Source organism: Aegilops tauschii, chromosome 5 (genome assembly GCF_002575655.3).
Source record: "Aegilops tauschii subsp. strangulata cultivar AL8/78 chromosome 5, Aet v6.0, whole genome shotgun sequence".
NCBI classification, from domain to species: domain Eukaryota; kingdom Viridiplantae; phylum Streptophyta; class Magnoliopsida; order Poales; family Poaceae; genus Aegilops; species Aegilops tauschii.
This window is the reverse complement of record NC_053039.3, coordinates 14815058-14839539: the sequence shown is the minus strand read 5'-3', so window position 1 is coordinate 14839539 and position 24482 is coordinate 14815058. Positions and strand designations below refer to the sequence as shown.

Genomic DNA, 24482 nt, shown 5'->3' with positions numbered 1-24482 from the left:
CACCGAAGCATTTGACTCGGCTGAGATTCATCTCCTTAGCCATCCGAAGACCATGGAGTAAGGCCTCATATTCAGCTGCATTATTAGTGCAAGGGAACATTAAACGGAGAACATAACAAAACTTATCACCTCGTGGGGAAGTTAACACGACTCCAGCCCCCGAGCCCTCCAATTGCCTGGACCCATCAAAATGAATAGTCCAATAAGTGTGATCCGGCTTCTCTCCTGGTGCTTGTAATTCTGTCCAATCATTGATGAAATCCACAAGTGCCTGAGATTTGATCGCCGTTCGGGGTATGTATTTAACCCGTGAGGCCCGAGCTCGATAGCCCACTTAGCAATTCGACCAGTTGCCTCCCTATTCTGGATTATATCCCCCAATGGAGCAGAGCTGACCACCGTGATGGGATGACCTTGGAAATACTGCTTAAGCTTCCGGCTTGCCATGAAAACCCCATACACCAATTTTTGCCAATGCGGGTACCTCTGCTTGGATTCAATGAGTACCTCACTAATATAGTAAACCGGCCGCTGAACCGGATATTCCTTTCCTGCCTCCTTGCGCTCCACCACAATAGCCACACTAACAGCCCGAGTGTTAGCTGCCACATATAGCAGCAACGGTTCTTTATCAACCAGAGCAGCAAGAATCGGCGGATTAGCTAGCTGCCGCTTTAAGTCCTCAAATGCTTCATTAGCAGCGTCACTCCAGACGAAGTTATCCGTTTTCTTCAGCATCTGATACAAAGGAATGGCCTTCTCACCAAGATGACTAACAAACCGGCTCAACGCGGCAATCCAGCCTGCCAGGCGTTGAACATCATTGATACACTTTGGTTTAGCCAAGGAGGTGATGGCCTTGATCTTTTCCGGATTAGCTTCAATGCCCCTATTAGACACCAAAAAACCCAAGAGCTTGCCTACAGGTACACAAAATACGCACTTGGCCGGATTAAGCATCATTTTATAAACCCGCAGGTTATCAAAGGTTTCCTTCAAGTCATCAATCAATGTCTCCTTTTTCCTTGATTTCACCACAATATCATCCACATAGGCGTGAACATTGCGGCCGATCTGTTTATGAAGACAATTCTGCACACACCGTTGATAAGTTGCCTGTGCACTCTTGAGCCCAAAGGGCATGGACACATAGCAGAAGGCTCCAAAGGGATTTATGAAGGCCGTCTTCTCCTGGTCCTTAACTGCCATCTTGATCTGATGATAACCAGAATATGCATCCAAAAAACTTAACCGCTCACAACCCGCCGTAGCATCAATAATCTGATCAATACGGGGGAGGGCAAAAGGATCTGCTGGACAAGCTTTGTTGAGATCTATGTAGTCCACACACATACGCCAAGTGCCATTCTTCTTGAGGACCAGCACCGGATTAGCCAACCACTCAGGATGGAATACTTCAACGATAAATCCAGCCGCCAAGAGCCTGGCTACTTCTTCTCCAATAGCTTTGCGTCTTTCTTTATTGAACCGGAGGAGAAACTGCTTGACCGGTTTATACTTAGGATCAACATTGAGGGTGTGCTCAGGGAGTTCTCTCGGTACACCAGGCATGTCAGAAGGCTTCCACACAAAGATGTCCTGATTCTCACGGATGAACTCGATGAGCGCACTTTCCTATTTCGGATCCAAGTTAGCGCTGATGCTAAACTGCTTGGACGAATCGCCAGGCACGAAGTCAACAAGTTTAGTCTCATCAGCCGATTTAAACTTCAGGGCCGGATCATGCTCCGTAGTTGGTTTCTTCAATGAAGTCATATCTGCCGGATCAACATTGTCTTTGTAAAACTTCAACTCCTCTGTTGCACAAACCGACTCAGCATAAGCCGCATCACCTTCCTCACATTCCAGGGCAATCTTGCGGCTCCCATGCATAGTTATAGTTCCCTTGTGACCCGGCATCTTGAGCTGTAGATAGACATAACAAGGTCGTGCCATAAACTTAGCATAAGCTGGCCGTCCAAATAGGGCATGATACGGGCTTCTGATTTTCACCACTTCAAAGGTCAAGGTTTCTGATCTCGAGTCATGCTCATCTCCAAAAGCCACCTCCAGAGCTATCTTACCAACAGGATATGCCGACTTACCAGGCACCACACCATGGAACACCGTATTGGACGGTTTAAGATTTTTATCTGTTAGTCCCATGCAACGGAAAGTTTCATAATAAAGGATATTGATACTACTCCCTCCATCCATGAGTACCTTAGTGAACTTATAACCTCCCACCTGAGGTGCCACCACCAGAGCCAGATGACCCGGATTGTCAACCCGGGGTGGATGATCGTCTCTACTCCACACAATGGGCTGCTCGGACCAGCGCAAATAACGGGGCACCGCCGGTTCAACGGCATTCACCATCCTCTTATGAAGCTTCTGATCGCGCTTGTCCAAGCTAGTGGTGAAGACATGATACTGTCCGCTATTCAACTGCTTCGGGTTGCTCTGGTAACCCGACTGCTGCTGCTGCTGCTGATTGCCCTGATGATTATAGCCACCTTGGTTACCTTGATTACTTTGATTGTTGTGTCCGCCCTGATTGCCATGGAATCCCGAACCGGAATTTCCTCCGCCATAACCCGGCCCATGAGAGCCAGAGCCCGAGCCGCCTCCTGATCCATGATCATACCGGAAAGAGTCGGAATTTTTGAACTCTTGCATGATATAACAATCTTTCCAGAGGTGTGTAGATGGTTCCTCCTTCGTCCCATGTTTTGGACAGGGCTGGTTCAACAGATACGACAAACGGTCCGGATTAGGATTCGGCATTCCATTCCGCCGGGGCGGTTTACCCTTACGCCGCTGGCCCTTGTCGTGCGTATTAGTGTTAGCCACAAAGTCTAAACCATGCTCCGCTTTACGCTTGACGTCGTTTCCATGACCCGCCGGGTTGTGGTGCTGCCCCTTGGCGTTGCCGCTCTTCTTTCCCTTCCCTGTCTTGTCATCGTCAGACTCGGGATCCTTGGTACTATCAGAGTCGGCATACTTCACTAGTGCAGCCATGAGGGTTCCCATGTCATTACAATGACGTTTGAGCCGTCCCAACTTCAACTTCAAGGGCTGAAACCGACGATTGCCTTCCAATGTTAAAACTGCGGTGTCAGCGTTGATGCGGTCTGATGAATGCAAAATCTCCTAAACCCGGCGCACCCAATGGGTTGTTGACTCTCCTTCCTCCTGGACACGGGCAGCTAAGTCCATAATTGACATGGGTTGCTTGCATGTATCCTTGAAATTCTGAACAAACCGGGCTCTCAACTCAGCCCATGACCTGATAGAATTAGGCGGTAAACTCTTTAGCCAAGTACGGGCCGTTCCCTCTAGCATCATGGTAAAGTACTTCGCACATGCCGCATCATCCACGTCCAGCATCTCCATGGCCATCTCGTAGTTTTCAACCCATGTTTCAGGGGACAAATCGGCGGTGTAATTCGGCACCTTGCGCGGGCCCTTGAAATCCTTGGGCAGGCGCACATTGCGCAACGCTGGGACAAGACATGGCACTCCCAAGGAACTAGAGGTAACTCCTGGTTCCACCGATGTGGTTGGACGAACCGGAGTAAGTTGTCGGGCCTCATGCTGTGCCGCTAACTCGGCCTATCTGCGTGCCCGAGCCCGGTCTACCACATCCTGAGCCTCACCGGCACCACCCACCGGGTTATGGCCACGGGACGGATCACGGTTCCGCGCATTGCTTGATACTGCCGGTTCATCCATACGCCTGCTGTAACTCCGGCTTGGACGGGGAGTGGAATGAACCCGATCGCAACTATATGAATAAGCCTCCTATTGAATCAAGGCTGTCTGAAGAAGCTCCTTAACCCGACGCGTCTCGACCGCTGCTGGAGAATCGCCTTCGATCGGGATGGCCGCCAGCCGTGAAGCGGCAGCGACAATGTTGTCCATTGGGTTAGAGTAATGACCCGGTGGTGTGGGGACATGAGGTACCACAACGTTGTTCTGACGAGGCGGATCCACCAAACGTGGCTGAACTGGCGCCCCTGCTCCAGGTGCCTCTGCCCGGTTTACCATCGGCGGATTGCTGGTTCCTGCTCCTGGGGTGTTAAAGAGATTTCTAGCTTCATAAACCGACGGCAGGCGAGATCGGTGCCTCCTCTTCAGGACTTCATTCAACGCACTCTGATCCAGCATAATCCGGTAAGCTTGTGCATCCAAAGCGGCCCGCTCCGCGGCTATCCTGGTATCCTCAGCTGCTAAGTCGGCTTTTGCCTGGGTGATCTGATCTTTCACTTTCGCGACTTCCACATTGTGTGCATCCTGGTCCGCCGGGTTAACCTCTGCCATCAGCGTTGCCAACACATCAAACAAATCAGATAGAACATGAGCTGGCAGTCGCACGGGGCCTCCTGCCCCAGCCGCTGCCGCCGCTGCTGATCCGGAAATCATCGCCGCTGCGGTCGAAGAGTGGAGCGCCGGTTGCGTGCCGGCCATGAAAATCGCCACCTGGTTTGGCAGATCAAAGGGGTCCGGAATACTGTCGCCATCGGAACAACCCCCAATCCGGCCATCTTGTAACTGATATAACGACTCGGTCTCTCCAGTCGATGACTCGTCGCCGGAATAAATGACGGTCTCACCACCAGATTCTGATCTATCCTCAGATTCACCTCCATGGATAACTCCCACGAAGGCACGCTTCATGACAGGCTTGACCCGGGCAGATCTCGCACGCTGAGCCGTTTCGACGAGGTCGGTGCAGATGTCCGGCTCAGGGCCCGGTTCACCGATCTTGCCAATGAAAACGTGTATGCCACCAAAGGGGACCCGGTACCCGTACTCGATTGAGCCGGCCTCGGGGCCCCAGCCTGCATCGTCGATGTAGAGCTTGCCGTGACGACTCTTGGTCATCCGGCCCACAGTGTAACCCTTGAGTCCTTCGAAGCTGCCCTCCAAGAACTTGAAACCATCGTGCGATAGCCCCACGGTGGGCGCCAACTGTCGTGGTTTTGTCACGGCAGATGTCCTAGAGAAAGGACTTAGTCGTGGAGCCATCGCTACGGGTTAGCTCGAAGGGGTTAAAGCGGGCAAGGGACGCAAGAGAGTTTTATACTAATTCGGCCCCTTCGATGAAGGTAAAAGCCTACGTCTAGTTGTGATGGAATTGATGGGGTTTCGATGACCAGGGAGCGAATACGCTTTGCCTGAGTCTCGAGTTGTTGTCTGTTGTCCCTGAACCGCCGCCGGGTTGTCCCCTTATATACATGGGTTGACGCCCGTCGGTTTACAGACTCCGAGGCCGGCTCATAATCGTGTCCGGCTCGGTTTCTGCTATGCATATCTTACAACACAAGTTTACATCTCAATGCCGGTTTGTTTCTACATGCCTTAAACCGGCTTTGGGCCCTGGGCCTCCATGAAGCGTCACCGTCTGTCTTCATGGGCTTCAGATACAGATGAACTACTTATGAAGTTAACCCGGCCTCTCCTGGCCGGTTTACGCCCAGTAGTAATATCCCCAACAGTCACATTCTTCTACGCGCGAGGCCAAAGGCAGAGACGGAGTGAGGAGCGGCGGCCACGGCAAGACCGAGCCATGTATGAGTGGGAGCTAGCAGTAGCCCGCGGGAGCAAGCCCGAAACTTAATAGGACCGTGTGGGGGGTTGACAGAGTTGTTCAGGGGCGGGGCTTAGAGGGATGGCTAGGGCGGCGGCCCGCATGGCGGTGGGAGAGATCATGGGGAGGGTGGGGCCACGGGGGCCGAAGGCAGGTGGTTAGGGTTGGGTAGGCCACGGGGAAGCACGAAGAACCATCGTGCGCATAGGAGGAAGAAGATGAACATGCCGTGGCGTGCTCGTGGTTGTTGCATACTGATCTTATGGTCAGGAAAGAAGTGATTGTGGTTGTTTCAGTTACCTGATGTTTAGGCACTCGTATTTGTATGCGCGCACACACACTGACACACACAAGAACTACTCCATCCGTTCCTAAATATAAGACATTGTACATCCATATATAGGCCTTATTAAAATCTCTATAAAAACTTATATTTAGGACGGAGGGAGTATGAGAAAGGGAAAGCTATAAAAGCTGCATACTGTAATTAGGGAATCCGAGTTTGCACATTCGCCCGGAGCTTTTGAAAGACTCATTTTCTAGAGAACCTGCTATGGTTGCTTCAAGGAGGTTCTTACTTTCCATCTACTACTGGGCCCGCCACGCCCGATCTGCATGCAATCCGAGCATCAAATCGTGTCTGATGGGATTTGAGAAAGAGAATCGAGTAAATAGGGGATCCAGATCTCCTGTCATGCATGCTATATTAACTAACATTGTCATCCAGATCTCATGGTCTTGTTAATAAGGGAAGAATTTTTTGAAAGGAAAGATATATATTTTTTGACCTCGAAAGGAAAGATAATTAACTAACATTGCTACCATGCACTCTATAAAAACGCGTCTCCTCTCCTATACGGTAATCACATCCCATATCCCATAACACGCAAATTAACAAGACCATCAACCACGTCTCATCCTTTAACTGTCAACACCACCGAATCATCTAATCATCCGATCTAAAGAAGTAAGATGAGGACTGGCCTAACCCTGGTGCTGCTCATGGCCGTCTGCCTCCTCGTGCTGGCATCTGCAGGTATCGTCGGCTCTTGGTATATACTTCCTTCATCCTAAAATAAGTGTCTCAACTTTGTACTAGCTCTAGTATAAAGTTATACTAAAGTTAAGACGAGACACTTATTTTAGGACGAAGAGAGTATATACATATATATATACATATATGATCCATCTCAATTCTTCATGCGTGCGTGCAGATGCTGGGCAGAGTTGCAACTCGAAAATCCTCTTCCCGGCGGCGTGCGATCCTGGCCATTGCGAGCAACTATGCGTAGCCTCCGCCCTTCTGCAGGGCGCCCCGTGTCGTCCGCGCCAGGGTGATGCGCCGTGCTTCACCAGCCAGTCTGCATGCGTCCCCGACGGATGCAACTGCACGGTGTGCTTTGTTAATTAGTTAGCACAAGAGATAGGAGGACTGTGTAGGCACCTGCTCCTCTCGCGTGCGTCTCTACGGTGTAATAACCTACATAGATATATGTGTTCAGTTTTTCGCTACAAAGAGCTACCATATGTGTTTGAAACGACACGGGAATAATAACATGGATACCTGTGGTGTTGAAGAGCGATGTTTTTTCATTATCAATGGTACGATTTTATGCTCGCCTGGCATGTGATGGCGCAGTCGTTGATGACAGCTTCTCTCTCATGCTTTGATGTCGAGTCATCACATCCTAGGGTTGAAGAGGGTCCCAAGGGTTTGGTTGTTCCCCGATGAAGGTAGCACGTGAGTCAGGTTTAGAATCTCGTGAGACAGTTTTGGTTCCTATGGACCATTGAGAATAGGTGCGCATGAGCATCACCAAGTCGGCTGGGCGTTGACGATGAAATTTAGGTTTTTGTTCGATCTGTTTTTAACTATCATGTGCCCTAATTTTGGTTTAACATCGAATGATTATATTGGATCCATTTTTAATTAGTACATATCTATGTACCCAAAGTTAGTTTAACACCACAGCAATTTGATTCGTAATCAATACTATTTTTGTGGCATATTCTCTATATATTTGCACCAGCATACAACAAAATTACATTGTAGGTTGTGCTTGTTGGAGATTCATGACTAATTTTAAATTGTTATCTTTTAAACACAACCCTTTTGTTATGTTGGTTTTTGTAGTGCACGACTCTGCATGGAGGATGTGCACGCCAAACAAAACGGACACACAAACAACCCATGATAGAAGTACTATTTTTAAATGTACACTGGTAGACATAAAATTACTTGTATTCATAACAGTAATGCTATAAAGTTGATACGCATACAAGCAACAACAAAAAAGGAGAATATAAGTAGTTGCTGCAACTATTGAGCACCCATGACCCTGGCCGTCACTGGACAAAGAAAAGCACCAAGCAGCTGGTCCACACCTTGGCGCTGGAAAAATGCCTAGCCATGAGGCATTAAAGCCGTGATAGCCTTAGGCATTAACAAGCCGTGATAGCCACCCACCCTGGAAGGCTGGATCTAATCAATAATACAAGTTGGAAGCATATCCATGGTGTACTTCATGTCTGTGGCGAGAATTTGGTCCAAAATATGGTCTAGCACTATGGATTCATTCTTGTACCCCCTATGTTTTCTTCGAAACCTTTGGCGTCAATTATGTGGCTCAGTTCAGCGCTAGTGTTGAGCGTAACTATTTTCAGCTTTTTTTAACCTTGGTTATTTCATATAAAAGGTATATTATTCTTTAGAAACATACGGATATAATTTTAATTACATGATTTCTTAAAAAGTGTGTGAGCATATTTTCGAAACATGGGAACATTTTAAAAAGCTACATGGTAAAATTATATGAACTTTTTTCGATCGTTTTGAATATTTTATTAATAGTGTGAACATTTTGGAAGATGATCTCACCATGTATTAAAAATTATGCATTGTCTATTGAAAAAGATGTTCATTGTGTATTTAAAATATATTAATAGGATATGAAAAATTAATGAAACCCAGAAAATGAAAAATAAAAAACAGGAAGTAGAAATTAAATAAAATAAAAGAGAAAACTACAAGAAAATGCCGATGGAAATCGAAATAATAGCTGAACAAAATTTGAAAAGCGAAAAAAAAAACCGGAGAAACCAAATGCATTGTGCAGCAGTTGCAACCTGTGTAAGTGGGCTGGCCAAGTAGCTACGGTTCTGTGTGTTTAGGTATTTGATGCTATACGAAATAACGGCAAGGGTTTCTTCTGTCTCGCTGCAGCGTTTTCCACTGCAATGTAGCTATAGGGCCAGGCCATTTTCTTCTTTTTTTCGCGCTAGATATTTCAATCGAGTTCGCTCACTGCGCTTTGTTCACTGGTTAGGTTTTCTTTTCTTTCATAGTTCTTTTTTTGCGGTTTTTACATTATCTCCTCACTAATTTATTTGGTTTTTATGTTTTTGTTTGCTTTTGAAAATATTTTTCTCTGTTTCTTCTTGGTTTTAACTGGTTTTCCTGTTTTCATTACTTTTTTTCTAGTTTCTTTCTAGGTTTCACTGTTTCTACTTTTCTTTCTTTTTCCTTAGTTTTTCCTGATTTTTGTTCTTTGGTATCCTTTGTTTATTTGTTTTTCATTGGTTTTTTCGCTTTCCTTTATTCCTTTTGGTTTTCATTCAAAAAATTTTGTACATATCGACAACATTTTTAAAATACAAGTTTAAATTTTCCGAGTACATGGCCAATATTTCTTATATACACATTTAAAAAAAATTAAATGCTTGATTAACATTTTTCAAATACAAGATTATTTTCTTAATACATGGTCACAAATTATATAGACATTTTAACATATTTTATATGCTTGATTAACATTTTTCAAATATGAGATTAACATTTTTGTAATACCTGGTCAACATTTTCTGAATGCACATTTAGCATTTTGCAAATGCTTGATTAGCATTTTTGAAATACAAGATTAAAAAAAATTCAATGCATGGTCAACAATTTTTTCGAATGCAAGGTTAATATTTTTTTAATACATGTTCAACAGTTTTTTCTATACACATTTCATATATTTCAAATTCTTGATTAAAAACATTTAAATGCTTGTTTAGCATTTTTTTTCAAATACTTCATTACCATTTTTTAAATACGTCATAAAAAATTTCCACACATGTTGTATATTTTTTCGTACACACGAGAAACATTTTCTCCATACACATTTAACATTTTTCAAATGCTTGGTTACCTTTTTTTGGAACATTTCACGTAAAGTTATTTGCGTAATATATTTATTTAGAATATTTAGAAGTATAAATAAAATTCAAAAAAGAAAACGGAAAAAACAAGGTTGTGGCCATCAGCGCATCTGGCCCACAGCCCATCTCACGTTTTCTTGACAGAGGGTTCGTTAGGTCTCGCTATACGCGAGATATAGGCGTCCCATATGAAATGCCCTGGGACTATTTATGGCCTGTTACAAGACGTAACAAGTGAACTTTTTTTGTTTGAAATTTCACATGCATTTTATTCAACGAAGTTTATATTGTATAAATATTTTTAAATGACACGAACATCCCTTTGTGAGGTGTGATTATATTGGAGGTGAGATTACGTTAATTATTCGTCGTACGTACGGTCAAGCCCCCAAAGATACATATGGTCGACTGCCACCACCTTTTTTTAGCGTTGACGATCACTATGTTTTTTAGGATCTGACTCTGCCACCACTTTTTTTAGGATCCGACTATCACTACTTTTGTAGCCTCCTATCATCAAAAAAACACAACTACTTGTGGCCCGTAGAGACGATGGGGATGCCCACAAAGGCTTCCTTCCTCCAAGCCGATGAAGACGTGAATTCTATATCTCGCTTATAGCAATACTAGCATCCGTCTCGCGTGAAGAGGTTGCACTAATGGGCTGGGTTATTAGAGCTCTCGCCTGATCGCTAATTCAGTCAGTCACTTGCTCGTTCTACGTACGTGTTTCGTAATTTTTTTTTCTTTTATTGTTTCTTTTGGTTTTCTTTTTTCTCCATTGGTTTCCTTCAGTGTTCTGTTTTTCCATCAATTTTCTTCGTTTCTTCAACAGTTTTCTTGGGGTTTTTTTTGTTTTCCCAATTTGTATGCTTTTTTTTGTGTTTTCTGTGTTTCTTTTTCAATTTTTATAGTTTTTCTTCATTTTATGTGTAGAAGTTTCATATACACCAAGAATAATTTATATATGAACATTTTTCAAATACATGATTAAAAATTTTGACAACATATATTTTTTATGTCTGCTTTTTATACATATTATAGATTGTTTATACACCAAGAACATTTTTCATATACAAGTTAACATTTTTTAAATAGATGATTAAATTTTTTCTAAAGATATGTTTTATGTCTACTTTCTCCATAAACATTTTATATTTTTTTATACAATGGAAACATTTTATATATACACGTTTAACATTTTTTAAGTTTATGATCAACATTTTTAAAACATAATTTTTTATGTCTTGTTCCATATACATTGTACATTTTCTGTATACATCAATAACATTTTTGATAGTCCAAATATATGATTAATTTTTTTTAATTTTATATTTTTTGTTGTCTAGTTTGTTCCACACACATTGTACATTGTTTGTATATACATTTTTCGTATACACCGTAAGCATTTGTACTACACATATTTAAGATTTTTTTAATGCATCATTAACGTTTTCCAAAAAAATGAAAATATATATTTTGATTTCAATTTTCTCCATACGCATTATACATGTTTCGTATACAATGGAAACATTTTTCCTATACACTTTTAACATTTATCAATGCATGAGTAATAGTTTTTCATATTTTGCATATAAGTGGTTTTTGTAATAGACATATTCAGAATATTACAAAATAAAACTAAAAGTAAAAAAATAAAAAAATGACTGCAAAACAGTGAAGAAAAACGAAAGAAAAGAGAAGTGTTGAAGGCCGCGCTGGGCCAGTCTAGGCGGCTGTCTGAAGTGAGACGTCCTATTGTCTTACTTTAGGCGAGATATAGGCGCGCCCCAATGAATAGAAGTCCCGTCAACTCCGGCAATTCAAGGGAAGAGGATTTTGCTCGCTTATATCAAGACAAAAGAACCCTCTTCTTAGGTGCCCCCCTAAATGGGTCGGACAACCGCGGAAAGCAAGGTTGGCTCCTGCTCTCGCCTTTGTTTTATCACTTTTTTATATTTCTGAAATTGATAGATATTTTACTTAAATCTCAAAAAACATTAATTGCTTGTTTTAAAAAAATTCATGTGGTAAAAAAATGTTCATGCAACTTTAAGAAAATGTTGATACTCCCTCCAATGCACATTAATTGTCACTGATTTAGTACAACTACAACTTTATACTGAATGAACGACAATTAATATGGATCGAAATGAGTAGCATTTTAAACAAATGTTCATGACATGCAAAAAAGTTTCACAGACTTTGAAAATTAACAAGACCATCAACCACGTCTGCTCCTGTCACTGATCAAAGTAAGAGGAGGAGAATCCTAGTGCTGGTCTTGGACGCCTCCTTCCTAATGCTGGTATTGTCGTTTGTCCCTCGATCTAGATGCTATAAGAGATGCTTATGATCAAAGGTATTGATTTGTAATATTCATGGTCATTCGATGGCTCTTGATGACTAAGCCCTTTGGTTGCCTTTTCTGATGGCACAATGTAGTTGGTGTTCAACCGAAAGCCAACATCCCAAAGATAAGAAATACCTTTTGGTTTCTTTTGCCATGTGTTAACTAATCCTGCTAGTTTTGTTTTTTGTTGCTTCTGTCCCTTATTGAATATATGCGGTTGTTGTCAAGCACTTCAAGTAGGAGGCAAAACTATCCATCAACAAGGCAAAACTATCAGTCATTCTGACGTCTAAAGTTCTACATGGACCTATGCATCGCCAGTGGGGGCATCACCTCCCCAATGAACACATCGATAACACTCGAGGGCACCTTCTGCTCCATTCATAGAGTTGATGACATTCCAATATGATTTCACCACACTAAAGTGGGCTACCAATACCCTTGCGGTGCAATGGCACTTTATTTTTACAGGAGCAGCGAAACACGCCGCCAGTGCGACCATTGCTGATTTGTGAAACCTTCATGTTCGATGGCTGGCCAGTGCTGAATTGGTAAACTTTCGTGCCTAATAAAATCAAAGGCTTGAACAAGGGAAGGACATTGGTTGTGATAAACTGTTCTCCATAGTCGAGTCCGAAGGGAAGTGCAGTGGTGATGTTGAAGAAAAAGAAAAGAGAAGACCAGTCCTAGAATCTAGATATAAAGCAATCGCGTAACCAACAGACTCTTTTTTTCACATGGTTGTAAAAGACCACTAAAATAGGAAAAAATGCAGGATCTGGACGGTATGCTCTTTCGAATCTACATGAGTTTTTAGATGTGTCTTCGAGATTTGTTAGGGTTTGTATCTTGCTCGGGAAAGAGAGATGGTGTCGGCTTCTTAAAGATGGAATAAGGTTCTCCCCACCTAGCCCCATTCCGGTGTGTCTCCGGCGGATTTGTCCTTGGTGCATTTGCCCAGATCTGTTTGTTGTTTGTATATGCCCATGTTTCTTGAGGTTAGATCCTTCTGATCTACGCTACTCTTCATCGACGCCAGTTGCTGTTCTGATGAACTAGTCCTATTGTGCCTTAGCACGACGACTTCTCGACTACCTACTACAACATTTTTTGCCCGGCTCCGGTGAGGGAGGAGCGACGACGGCGGCGCGCTTTCGGCTCGCTTCTGTCCTTATAGTCGTTGCTTAGTGGTTTACGGATCTTGATGTAATTTTATTTTTTCTGGTGTTCAATGTACCCCTATGATTTGAGGATGAATACATCATATGTTTTTCGGCAAAAAGAAATCTACATGAGGAAAAAAACGGAAACATTGCACTTTTTTTCGTTTGCAAGTAGTTGAAGAGGGAATCCACTTCGATTCTAAAATTTAAATTCTTCTACATTGAATGGGTAGCTACAGCAATAAATTTGGGGCGGGATCTTTCAGCAGCGAATTCCCCATACAGATAGAGGCGCCTATAAAGTAGGCTCAGCTTCTTAGGTTTCTAAATATCTTGTAGTAGCCGAAGGTAGTCCAGTCCGCTTGTTAGATTGAATTGAATCTTATATAACGGCCTCACTTGTCGGAGACTGAACTACCGCTCGCTTACTTGCTGATCAAGGAGGTCATTTCACTTACTCTGTAACTAGAGAGGTAGGCAAACCTGAGTTTAGGTTGAGTTTGTTTGATCGCATTAAACCTGACATGGGTGGCCCGACCCGGTAGTCCCGGCCCGAAACCCGGTGGCGGCAGGGCGGGGCTTGGGCCTTGCTTTCCAGCCAGAAGCCCGGAAAAAGCCCGACAAACATGTATTTTACGAATTTTAAATAAATAATAGGTATACGGTTGTACTCCCTCCGTAAACTAATATAAGAGCGTTTAGATTACTATTTTAGTTATCTAAACACTCTTATAGTAGTTTATAGAGGAAGTATTATTTAACCCTAAAATAGATTATTTATTATTGAAAAAACAAAATAGGCATTTGTGAAGCCTGACCCGGCCCGGGCTTGGGATTTTGTTGGTCGGGCGTTGTGAAGCCCGGCCAGGCCCGAAGAATTCCCAGGTCTAGATTGCATCATAGAAAAAGAGCAAAGATTTTTGTTCTTTCAATATTTCAATTTTATTGGATTTTGTTGGTCCAGATTGGATCATTGATTGCAAAATTTTGTTGGATTTCGTATGTAACGTAACACGAATGATCCCCAATTCCTATTAGGGTATAATCACATCGGAGTATTTATTTTGCTAATACTTCAAAAATTCTGTATGCAATTTATGTTAATTTGTCAGTACCGTGTTAGAAATTACACACGCCTACGCCCCGCTCTAATCCACTACATACAGATGTATTTACACTTATTTTCAAGTGTAGATTCACTTATTTTGCTTCGTATGTAGTTGAGGAGGTGATCGGTCATTTTATTTTTTCGGTGTCTGTTGTGGTGGTGCCGGAGGCAGATGACGGGTGTTAGTGCTAAGCTTAAAGATGTTTTGCTATTTTTTCAATTATGTCATGTCGGCCTTACATGATTTGTACTTTGATTTTTATGATATGAATGAGACATCTATTACTCCCTAAGAGCGTTTAGATCCATGCAAGGCAAAAAGATTAATATTTATTTTGATAATCCTTGAGAAGTTCTGTATGAAAATTATTTTGTTTTAATAAAATTAATTAAGAAAAGAAGAAAAGGGAAAACAGAAACTTGTTCACCCACGCAACCCACGCGCCTCCGCCCCGCTCCAGTCCACCACCACCAGCGCCGTCCGTCCGTCCGTCCCTCCCTCTTTCTGCACGCCAACACGCGCAGAGAGAGAGAGAGAGGGAGAGAGAGCAGCGACTCGCGAGGCCGATAAGGCTACACGTGCGTGGCAGAGCCTTCGTCTTGCCCGTCGCTCTCGTGGGCGTCCCCTAGCTACCTCTGTCGCCGCGCGCGCGGAGGGCCGTAATCGCCTTGGCCATCTCCCCCCAATCCCCACCTAACCCCTCGCTCCTCCCGACCCCCGATTCGCCGAGCACGCCTCCCACCGAACCACGCCGCCGCCCCCAAGGAACCCCCCCTCCCCGCCGCAGCCGGCTCTACTGGACTGGCGCGGAGCGGGGGAGATCTGCCCCGACCTGGTTCCCTCCTCCTCTTGTGGTGACGAACCCTAACTCGCCTGTACTGTTCTGCTACTCCTGTTGACATCACCCATATATTCCTTCTCATCCAGTTTGTCTTGCCACTAATTGATTGCGCTGTGCTGATGCAAAAGAGAAGGAATTAGTTAGGCAGGGGGGAATAATGTTCATATTCAGTTTTGGTTCCCCACGTTGCCAGACCAATACTATTACTACTAGTAGGTTCGTTCATGGATTTGAACCCGATACCTCAAATCCCCATTGCTGTCAGTTTTTTACAATCTGTACAATAAGGTGGTCGTAGGTGTTGAAATCCGGTCTTCTTATCTGCACTTCAGTTTTAAGTAATGATGTATGCGATCATGTCTTGCGCGCGGTAGTTTCATTCTTCTCCTTAACTCAACTTGTGTGACAAAAGAGGTGAACAATTGCAATACGTTAGCATCGGATTTGGTAATAATAATATGGTCTTTTCGGCTCTACCGAGTGCTAGTTGAGTCTGCTTGCTGACTCTGGTTTCCCTTGCTTGGACTTGGGCCGTACACTTACTCTCGTGGTATCTTTGTACATTTCAAAAAATTAATTGCACTAATCTCACATCGCATTTGTTTTGTAATTACAAACCACATTATTAGTTCATATTACCTATGAATTTTCTGTTGATTGAGTTTCTTTCTCTCTGTTGGTACAACTGCTATAGCTTCAAAATCTACAAAACTTTGTGTATTCTGTTGATTTGGAACTAGCTTCAAAATCTACGAACTTTGTGTATTGTGTAAGCCCATAATTTTACCAAATAGCCAAGCCTATCAGAAAACACACTCATCATATTCCTTTTTTTTAATTATTTCCAGGGGCATAAACTAGCACAACCAACAGATGAGGAGCTACTGATTGAAGCTCGGCCATTTGATGTGAACATTTTGCATTCCTTCAGTGCTTAAGATGGCGGTTGGACTAACATCCCAGCTGTTCCAAGGAGTCCCTGCTACCAACAGATTCGGCCAAACCCACAAATTTTGTGGAGTACGACGAATAGCTGGTGTGGAGATGCGACGTTTTCCCTCATCCACTTCGTTTCCTTCACTTGCTTATGTATGATCTCTTTCAGCCTTTCCAAAGCTAACAGCATTCAAACATTCTTCTTATTCTTTTTGTTACAAGAGGTCTAGGCGATTCTTTTTATCATGTTTATTACAAGTCAGTAATTGCTAGTGTGTGTGTTCTCCTACATATATTTATTACCTTGCAAGTGTGAAGTATACTTCCATATTTGTTTGTGCCTAGTGTAAAGGTAGTAGCTGTCAGTTTAACAAAAGAGAACACGTCTTCCAGAATAGGAAGCTGTATTAAATGTATGTCAGAAAGAATGAGCTATCCCATCCAGTTCTCTTTCACAGGGCACCAGACAAGGCTGGCTACACTATTCATTCAAATATTTTAATGTTTCAGTTTTCATCTAAGGAGATATCAGACTAAGAATGTGAAGTTACCCTTTGTTTCTCTGCGAATGCTGAGTAATACATTCCAGTTGTATATTTATTATCTCATTTGAGCTGTCAAAATCATGCATAAATTTCTTAAATTGTAGATCTTTCTTTCTATACATTAGTTTCACAAAACTACTCTACATTATACATCTTCCATTGGCCTGAAAACACTAAATCTGATAGATAGTTAACGAAGAAATGACCATACATACCGTATTCAATCACATGGCACAACCACTTCATCTTTTCTAAAGCATTAAAGTAGGGGTAGAGAGTATAAATGTTGGATTACATGCACTCGTGATTCCCGCAGTCGACATATATTTTTTAATCGGAACATTTTAGGTTGAAAGCCATCATACTAACACCTCCTGAGGTCAGCTACAGCTCGAGTAAAATGGAGGCCGTTGTACTGATGATTTAGATGGAGAGATCCTTTTGTAAACTAAAGTTAACCTACATCTGAATAGGTTGAGAAATGAGAGCTAACTGTTGAACGACTACTAGCTGGCAAGAATTTGCCTGTGATGGCACCAATTGTGTTAGTTGACTAGGCGATTCTGTTCTTTAATAAAACATACTCGTCATCATGAATACATGTCAGTTTAAGGTGTGCAAGGGTCATGTCTTCTGGAACACAGAACATTTCTGTTTGCTAATACCTATCCCGGTACTGGCTTGAGTATACAAAACTGACACTTGACTGCACCAGACAATCTTCCATAATTTTATTTATTTATAGGTTGTTAGTAGTATTGTTGAAAGCAAATCAGTTTCAGATGTTGTACCTTGGAGACATAAGTCAAAGCCTCACATTAGGAACAGAGGAGCTCTTCAGTTGATAAAATACTCCAATACACATGTATTCCATGACTTTAGCCTATGTTGGATAACAGTTTAGTTATACTAGGTTTCTGTAATTCACTTTCATCGACTAAAATTTGAGCGGTGCCATTTGTTATAAGATACTACCTCTGTCCGGAATTAGTTCTCGCTGAAATGGATGTATCTAGACATATTTCAGAGCTAGATACATCCGTTTGAGCTACAAGTAATTCCGGACGGAGGGAGTAATTGGATGCATAATTTGTGGAGGGTTGTCGAACACCATTGTTGCTCTATCATAATATATTTATGCATTTTAGGTTGGGTCGGTACTGTAGTCCTGATGTCACACTGGGTTTCTCCCACATTGCTGTTGTCTATCTAAAAAAATATGGTTTGTTTGCCTTGCAGGGGCAAGATTCCTTGGTGCATAACTCGTCCGGGAGGAACTACATGCCCATGCTTTATGTGCCTTATAGATATCGGGCCTTGCGTGTTAGATCTTTTGCTTTGCCAGTTGCTTTGAAGGAAATTCCTTTGGTGAAGAGTGCGTCATTAGTATTGAATAGGTAGCTCCCCTCGTGGCATAATTTTCTTTTGAAATTTCTAGATTGCTTGGATAGTTTGCATGGATGATTACACTGAGTGGTTTGCCAGTTGACACTAATCTGGATTATTCAATTTCTGATTGACTATAGAAGGAATCTCACAGTAAATATTTTGTAAAGCAGAACATGTAACAACTATATTGTGCTTGGTACCTGGCAACATCTTTGACAGTTGAAGTTAAGATAATGAAGAATCTAGGGTGCTGATTGGATGCCTGAAGATGCTACAGCATCTGTATAATGGTTTTTTCTTCTTCAAAAATGATAATAATTAAAACATACTCCCTCCATCCGAAAATAAGTGTCGCTGATTTAGTACAACTTTTGTATTAAAGTTGTACTAAATCAGCGACACTTATTTTCGGACGGAGGGAGTATTAGTTAATGCACGAACATATTGGCCAAGATAGTTTGGTGGTAGTCTTGTGCGCTCCCATAGATAATTCAGTAGACTCTTGGCTGTCCTGTTTTTCCGTTCTTGAAGTCATATTTTTATCATTTTATACTGTTTTCAGTCAGTTCATGCTTGAATTGCCACTTTTTAAAAGGTGCTTCTTTTGTTCTTTTGACAGGTCATGCGACACTTTACTTGCAAATCCAGCTACTGCACTCGTGGTACCTGCAATTGGAATAATTGTATTTGCTCTATGGGGTTTTTTGCCTCTAGTGAAGGACATCAGAAACCGTTTTGATGTATGTGCCTTTATGTTCAACCTGATTTTTTAACCTTATATTTATTGGCAGCTAAACAATCAGAGCCTTCCTTAATGTCCCTTGCAGCATGGAGGTAACTGGAAAAAGAGCCCTACATACCTAATTTCTAGTTCCTACCTTCAACCTTTACTCCTTTGGACAGGGGCAACACTTATCTGCAGGTATAGGCACAGCAGAGAGTAACGATTATTTCTTGCACCTATCTGATAGAAACTGCTTCCTCAGAATGTTTAGGTCTGTTGCTGAATTTCCCTTCTGCTCACACATTATCCTACAGGGGTTTGGATCCAGTCGTGTTGCCTTCAGCAGCAAGCCAAGCTGTTAAAACACGCCTTTTGACATTTGTGAGATCCTTATCGACCGTCCTGGCTACTGCATATATTATGACAAGGTGCAAATGATACACTCTTAATTAAAAGCCCCAATGACTGTTCGCAAGTTATATTTTTGATGATATAATCACGCAGACGCTTATGGCAGCGTTTCTGTTTCTTGATGCAAACGCACTTACCGGATCTTGGAATTAGGCGACTGACAATCTCTTATTCTAGCTCAACATCAGTTTTGTTATGTAGCAAGTGGATACCTTAAACTGGTTTGTCAGGTTGAGGTGTCATAGACGTGGGCCATTAGCTGATATGATTAGTCATCTGTTTTACTTATTAGTTGCTTTGCTTGGGCCTTAATCCAATAATTTAAGATCTGGTTGCATTTAGTTAGGTAAGATTATACTAAAATCCATTCTTTCTTTTAGCTGATGTTTTTGGGGCCTGTCTGTACAAAAGGGGAAGCAACCCAGTTGAAATGAACTAATAAACAACAACAACAACTCATGGCTCTGGCAAACAAGTTGGGGTAGGCTAGAGGTGAAACCCATAATATCTCATGACCAACTCATGGAGAATAGGCATGAATAAGTTCACTGCACAGGATCATGAATTGGGTAGGATGACACAGTCTAGTGTCGCGTTTTTTTGCAATTTGCTCACTCTCTTATGTTGTACTCCATATAGAATTAGAAGAATTTGTCAGGAAGTGAAACTAAAACCATGAGCGTGATTTATGGTGGAGTCGCATTTCCGCATTTGTTACCTAAGTTTCTTTTACAAGAGTGCTGTTCTCACATTAAAGTAGTACTCCCTCCGATCCAAATTAATTGATGCATCCTCTATACGATCACCCACTTTTTTTTGAGGGTTTATACAATCACCCTCTAGTATGTACTAATACTGCGTCAGTTAATTTGAACCAGAGGGAGTAGTATATTTGTTTATTTGTGTTATGTATGACATGGGAGTCAAGGTACATTTGTTTATTAAAGTCTTTCGAAAGGTTGGTGGTGCACATGTGGATAGAAATGCATTTGTTTATTCATTTGTTGGTACCATATGTGAACTCACCACCAACTCCAACCTTTATAAGTAGGAAAGAGAATGTGTTAACTTCCTTGTAAAATGACACCCCCCTTCTGGTATTTATTTTACTGCTCCTGACCAGTTTAGAGAGCTACAGCACATATTTTTTACTCTAGATATTCGACAACAAAGTTCCTTGTAGTGCTGTACTGCCATAGAAAGAGGTGTATGCAGAAAGTGTTGAGATGTTTTGTGTAGAAAATCTACTCTTGTTTGTATGGCTAGTGGGTTACTTGGTAGTTTTTTATCCATGCTTCCAGTTCTAACATAATTTATCTTCTCTCAGCTTGATTCAGCAGGTACAGAAATTTCTAGTGGACATACGAAGCCCCAGTGATACACGAGCTGTAAGAATTATTTCCTTATGTCACAGTGATTACGTTGTCAGAATACCTACTGTACTTCTATCAGCTGGATTTCAGTTTTAGTGATATAAAGGGTTCTATCAGCAGGATTTCAGTTTACATTATGATGCATTCGTTTCTGAAGGAAATAGTAAATGGATATGATGCATATTTAAGGGTTTGTAGGGATAAGCATATATAAGGATGGGAGTTCGTTGGTGGGGGGATTCTCTTTCTGCAGTATTCTGCAGCACTTTTACTGACTTCCTATGAGACTTGGGAGAGGTGGGGGTGAAGGTTGTATAGCAATTTGTTGAAGAAGTCTTTTTCCTGGTTTTCTTTGTAGCGATTCCGTTTGGGAGGTTAGAGTTTATGAAGATAGAAAGAATGAGGTTTTGATACTTCTTTTTGAAGCGTAGATTGTTATTCGAAATTCTATTTACTCTTTGCTTTTGTAGACATTATTGAATACTATAAGTCTGATGCTGCATTAAGTACTTGATATCTTGGATTAAACTTTCTCAATGTTAGTGCTCTCAGTGAAACTGATGCTAATTTTGATATTTGATCGTATTAAGCCGGAGTACGTATTTTTCATTGTACTTGTATCATATAAGTTGTCCCTCAATTTTTTCCAGTACTTACATTGCGCTGTACTTATAGCATATAAGTTGTCCCTCAAATTTTTCCATTGTTGTAACCATACTTATGCAAGTCTTTTTGTGGCAGATGGGGTTGGATTTTACCATGAGAGCTGTTTATACTGGTATCTGGATTGCTGCTGTTTCTCTCTTTATGGAGTTGCTGGGTTTCAATACCCAGAAGTGGATAACTGCTGGAGGTTTTGGGACAGTATTGCTTACGCTTGCTGGTCGTGAGGTACTGCATTTTTTTTATTGATAGTGTTAGCTTGTGCTGTGCTGATAGCTATGGTCTTTCATTGCAGATTTTTACGAATTTCCTCTCAAGTGTTATGATCAATGCCACCCGCCCATTTGTAGTGAGTGAATGGATCAATGCAAAGATAGATGGTGTTGAGGTATCTGGTATTGTTGAGGTCAGTATTTTGTATGCTTTATTTGAACTTCCTTGAACCATCTAGCATATGATGCGGATTTGCTGTTTTCTTTGTTCCATTTTGTGGACGAAAACAGGAACCATCTAGCTAAATAGTTATTCGTCCCGCAATTCAGAATTTCATGAACTAATATCACCCACAACCTCATACAAATATTTATATGCTTCATTCTATCTCTATAATTTTATGTAATTTGATTTCTAGCATTTTTTTTCCATAACCAGACCTTTATTTATATGCACTGATATTACTCACACCCTTATACACGATATTATTGATGTTTCATTTTTTCATGAAACTAAGTAATTTTCTTTTCAGCATGTCGGCTTGTGGTCACCAACAATCATTCGAGGCGATGACAGAGAAGCTATATACATCCCTAATCATAAGTTCACAATGTCTATATTGAGGAATAACACTCGGAGAAACCATTGGCGTATTAAGACATATCTTGCTATAAGCCACATGGATGCTGGAAAAATTGGTGTAAGAATTTTGAATAAATCCTACACATTCTCTTAAGACCTACTTTAACCATGTTTTTCTGTTTTTCTTTGGTAGATAATTGTTGCAGACATGAGGAAAGTGTTGGCCAAGAATCATCATATAGAACAACAGAAGCTGCATAGGAGAGTATTCTTTGAAAAAATTGATCCAAAAACTCAAGCTCTTATGGTAATTTCTTATATTAAGCAATTCCCTTTTTTTCATTTAATTACAAGTCATAGCTGATCGTTTTAAAGGACTGTTTGGTAGAACAGTTATTGACTTGGCTAGGATTTTTTGAAAACCCTTTGAAAATTCATAATAAGTTACTTTTATTTCTTATTGTTCAACTGGTATCAAGATTGTAGCTTCTTTGCATGCATAATTTTTATATTCTTGAAATATCAGAGCACTGTCTTCAGTTTTACATTGTGCCAAATTTTGCATCCTTAAATATCTTAACTTGTATCGTGCTGTCCTGCAGATATACATATCCTGCTTTGTGAAGACATCGCATTTTGAAGAGTATCTAAATGTCCAGGTAATTTATTCTGTATCTGATGCTACATATTCTCCTTGCAACATATGTGGGGGCATATTAATGTGTATATAGCATATACATGGTGTGGTGTGCAGAAATACATAATTTTTGTCAAGATGGCCTGTATTGTTTGTAATAAAATTGCTGCTCAGTTTAGGTAGGACCAGTTGTACCAATTGTTTTGATGTTCCTTATTGCAACAGGAAGCTGTTATGTTGGATCTTCTTACGATAGTTGGGCACCACAGGGCAAGGCTTGCTACACAGATCCGAACAGTTCAGAAATCATATGGCAACGCAGACATTGACAACATTCCTTTTGGAGAGGATACATATAGTCCTCGTGCACGTGGCCGTCCGCTCCTGATCGATACTTCTGCAAGGATCAGTGACGACAAGAAACCTCCTCGACCGGCAGTAGCACGCGAGGATCAGAAAGCAAAGGTGGCAAGTGTATCAGCGGTAGAGGCGAAGTCAGATGCACCTGACGGTTCGAGTTTAAACAACTCGGAGAAGCAGGAAGAGAAAAAGTTGGTTCCAGATGATGCTGGGTTGAAGAAGGATCATGTGAAAACAACTATACCATCTCCCACAACTCCATGGGCAGATCCTGTTGCGTCTACTACTTCCAAGACCGATGAAGGGAAGGCTCAAGGATCAGAAGGACAAGGAGATGGTTCTTCAGTTGCTACACCAAAGAAGGAATCTAGTAGACCTGCCTTTGAAGACAACATTGTTCTTGGTGTAGCTCTCGAGGGCTCGAAGAGGACACTCCCAATCGACGAAGGGATGAACCCTCATCTGTCGCTATCTGAACCTGAGCAGGACACTGGTTCGTCGCCTAAGAAGAAGGGTCAAAGCTACTCACTTTCAGGCCAAGAGAAGGCGGACTAGACAGGTGATGGATCCATGTCGTCGGATCTCTATGAATGATTTGTCACCAAGCCGACCTTTTTTGTGCGCTTGTGCAAATGCAATCAGTCACTCAGCCATACAGCTAGCTCTTCTTTTTTCCATGTTTAAGGGCATGAATACATGTTTATTTCTGGGAACCAATGTACCTTAGGCATTGATCGCTGTCACAAGAGAAATATTCTGTACATATGGTGCATCTGCTGGCTGTAACGATCTTCTAGATAAAGTTGATTTATGTTGGTTCTTGGTGGTCTAGGTGTATTCTTGTGAATCATGTTGCACTGCCATCAGCTACAAACCGACTGAAATGCAGTGCTTGATGCAGAACGAGAGTGCGTAAAGGGCACTGAGTTCTCCAGGCGTAAAGGGCACTGAGTTCTCCAGAGTTTACCATTGTCATTTGCATTAATACATACCACTTGACATGCAAATGGTATCCGAATTGGGTGGTCATGTAGTACAGGGATGCTGTGGTGGATGATCGATTTCAAGAGGGGCATAGTACATACATTTACATATAATGATCGGTAGAATGGTTTTACATTTCTGAATCACAAGTCTGGAATAATTAAGGACCAAAACGGAGTATTTACTATTTTATACAATGGACACACATGAACTTCTCACTGTGAAACAGAACATGAACATAGGATGATCACATGATTTTTAGTGTACTCGCATGATAAAAGATATGTTAAAATAGTTTCTGAACGACTTGATCAACACTTATCGCGTGCTTAGCTAACAAAAAATATATATACAGACCAACACATACTACCTGCCTTGAGAATTAGGATGTCAAAGGTCCCTTGTT

At 41.8% G+C, this 24482-nt stretch overlaps 1 protein-coding gene across 3 annotated transcripts; it reads left to right on the top strand.

The window, feature by feature from the left end:
* Positions 1-14868: 14868 nt before the first annotated feature.
* On the top strand, positions 14869-23912 carry LOC109760219 (mechanosensitive ion channel protein 2, chloroplastic). Of its 3 annotated transcripts, none has more exons than XM_020319052.4 (13): positions 14869-15272; positions 16108-16348; positions 17980-18137; positions 18749-18869; positions 18957-19051; positions 19168-19281; positions 20592-20652; positions 21379-21528; positions 21596-21706; positions 22046-22213; positions 22289-22402; positions 22698-22754; positions 22958-23912. In XM_020319052.4, the coding sequence occupies exons 2-13, from the start codon at positions 16199-16201 to the stop codon at positions 23645-23647; spliced, it is 1989 nt and encodes a 662-aa protein (XP_020174641.1). In that variant the 5' UTR covers positions 14869-15272; positions 16108-16198; the 3' UTR covers positions 23648-23912. The 3 variants fall into 3 exon arrangements, with proteins under 3 accessions (XP_020174641.1, XP_020174642.1, XP_073355737.1); XM_020319053.4 differs by having other exon boundaries at positions 14882-15293; XM_073499636.1 differs by having other exon boundaries at positions 14956-15435; positions 15476-16348.
* The last annotated feature ends 570 nt before the right edge of the window (positions 23913-24482 follow it).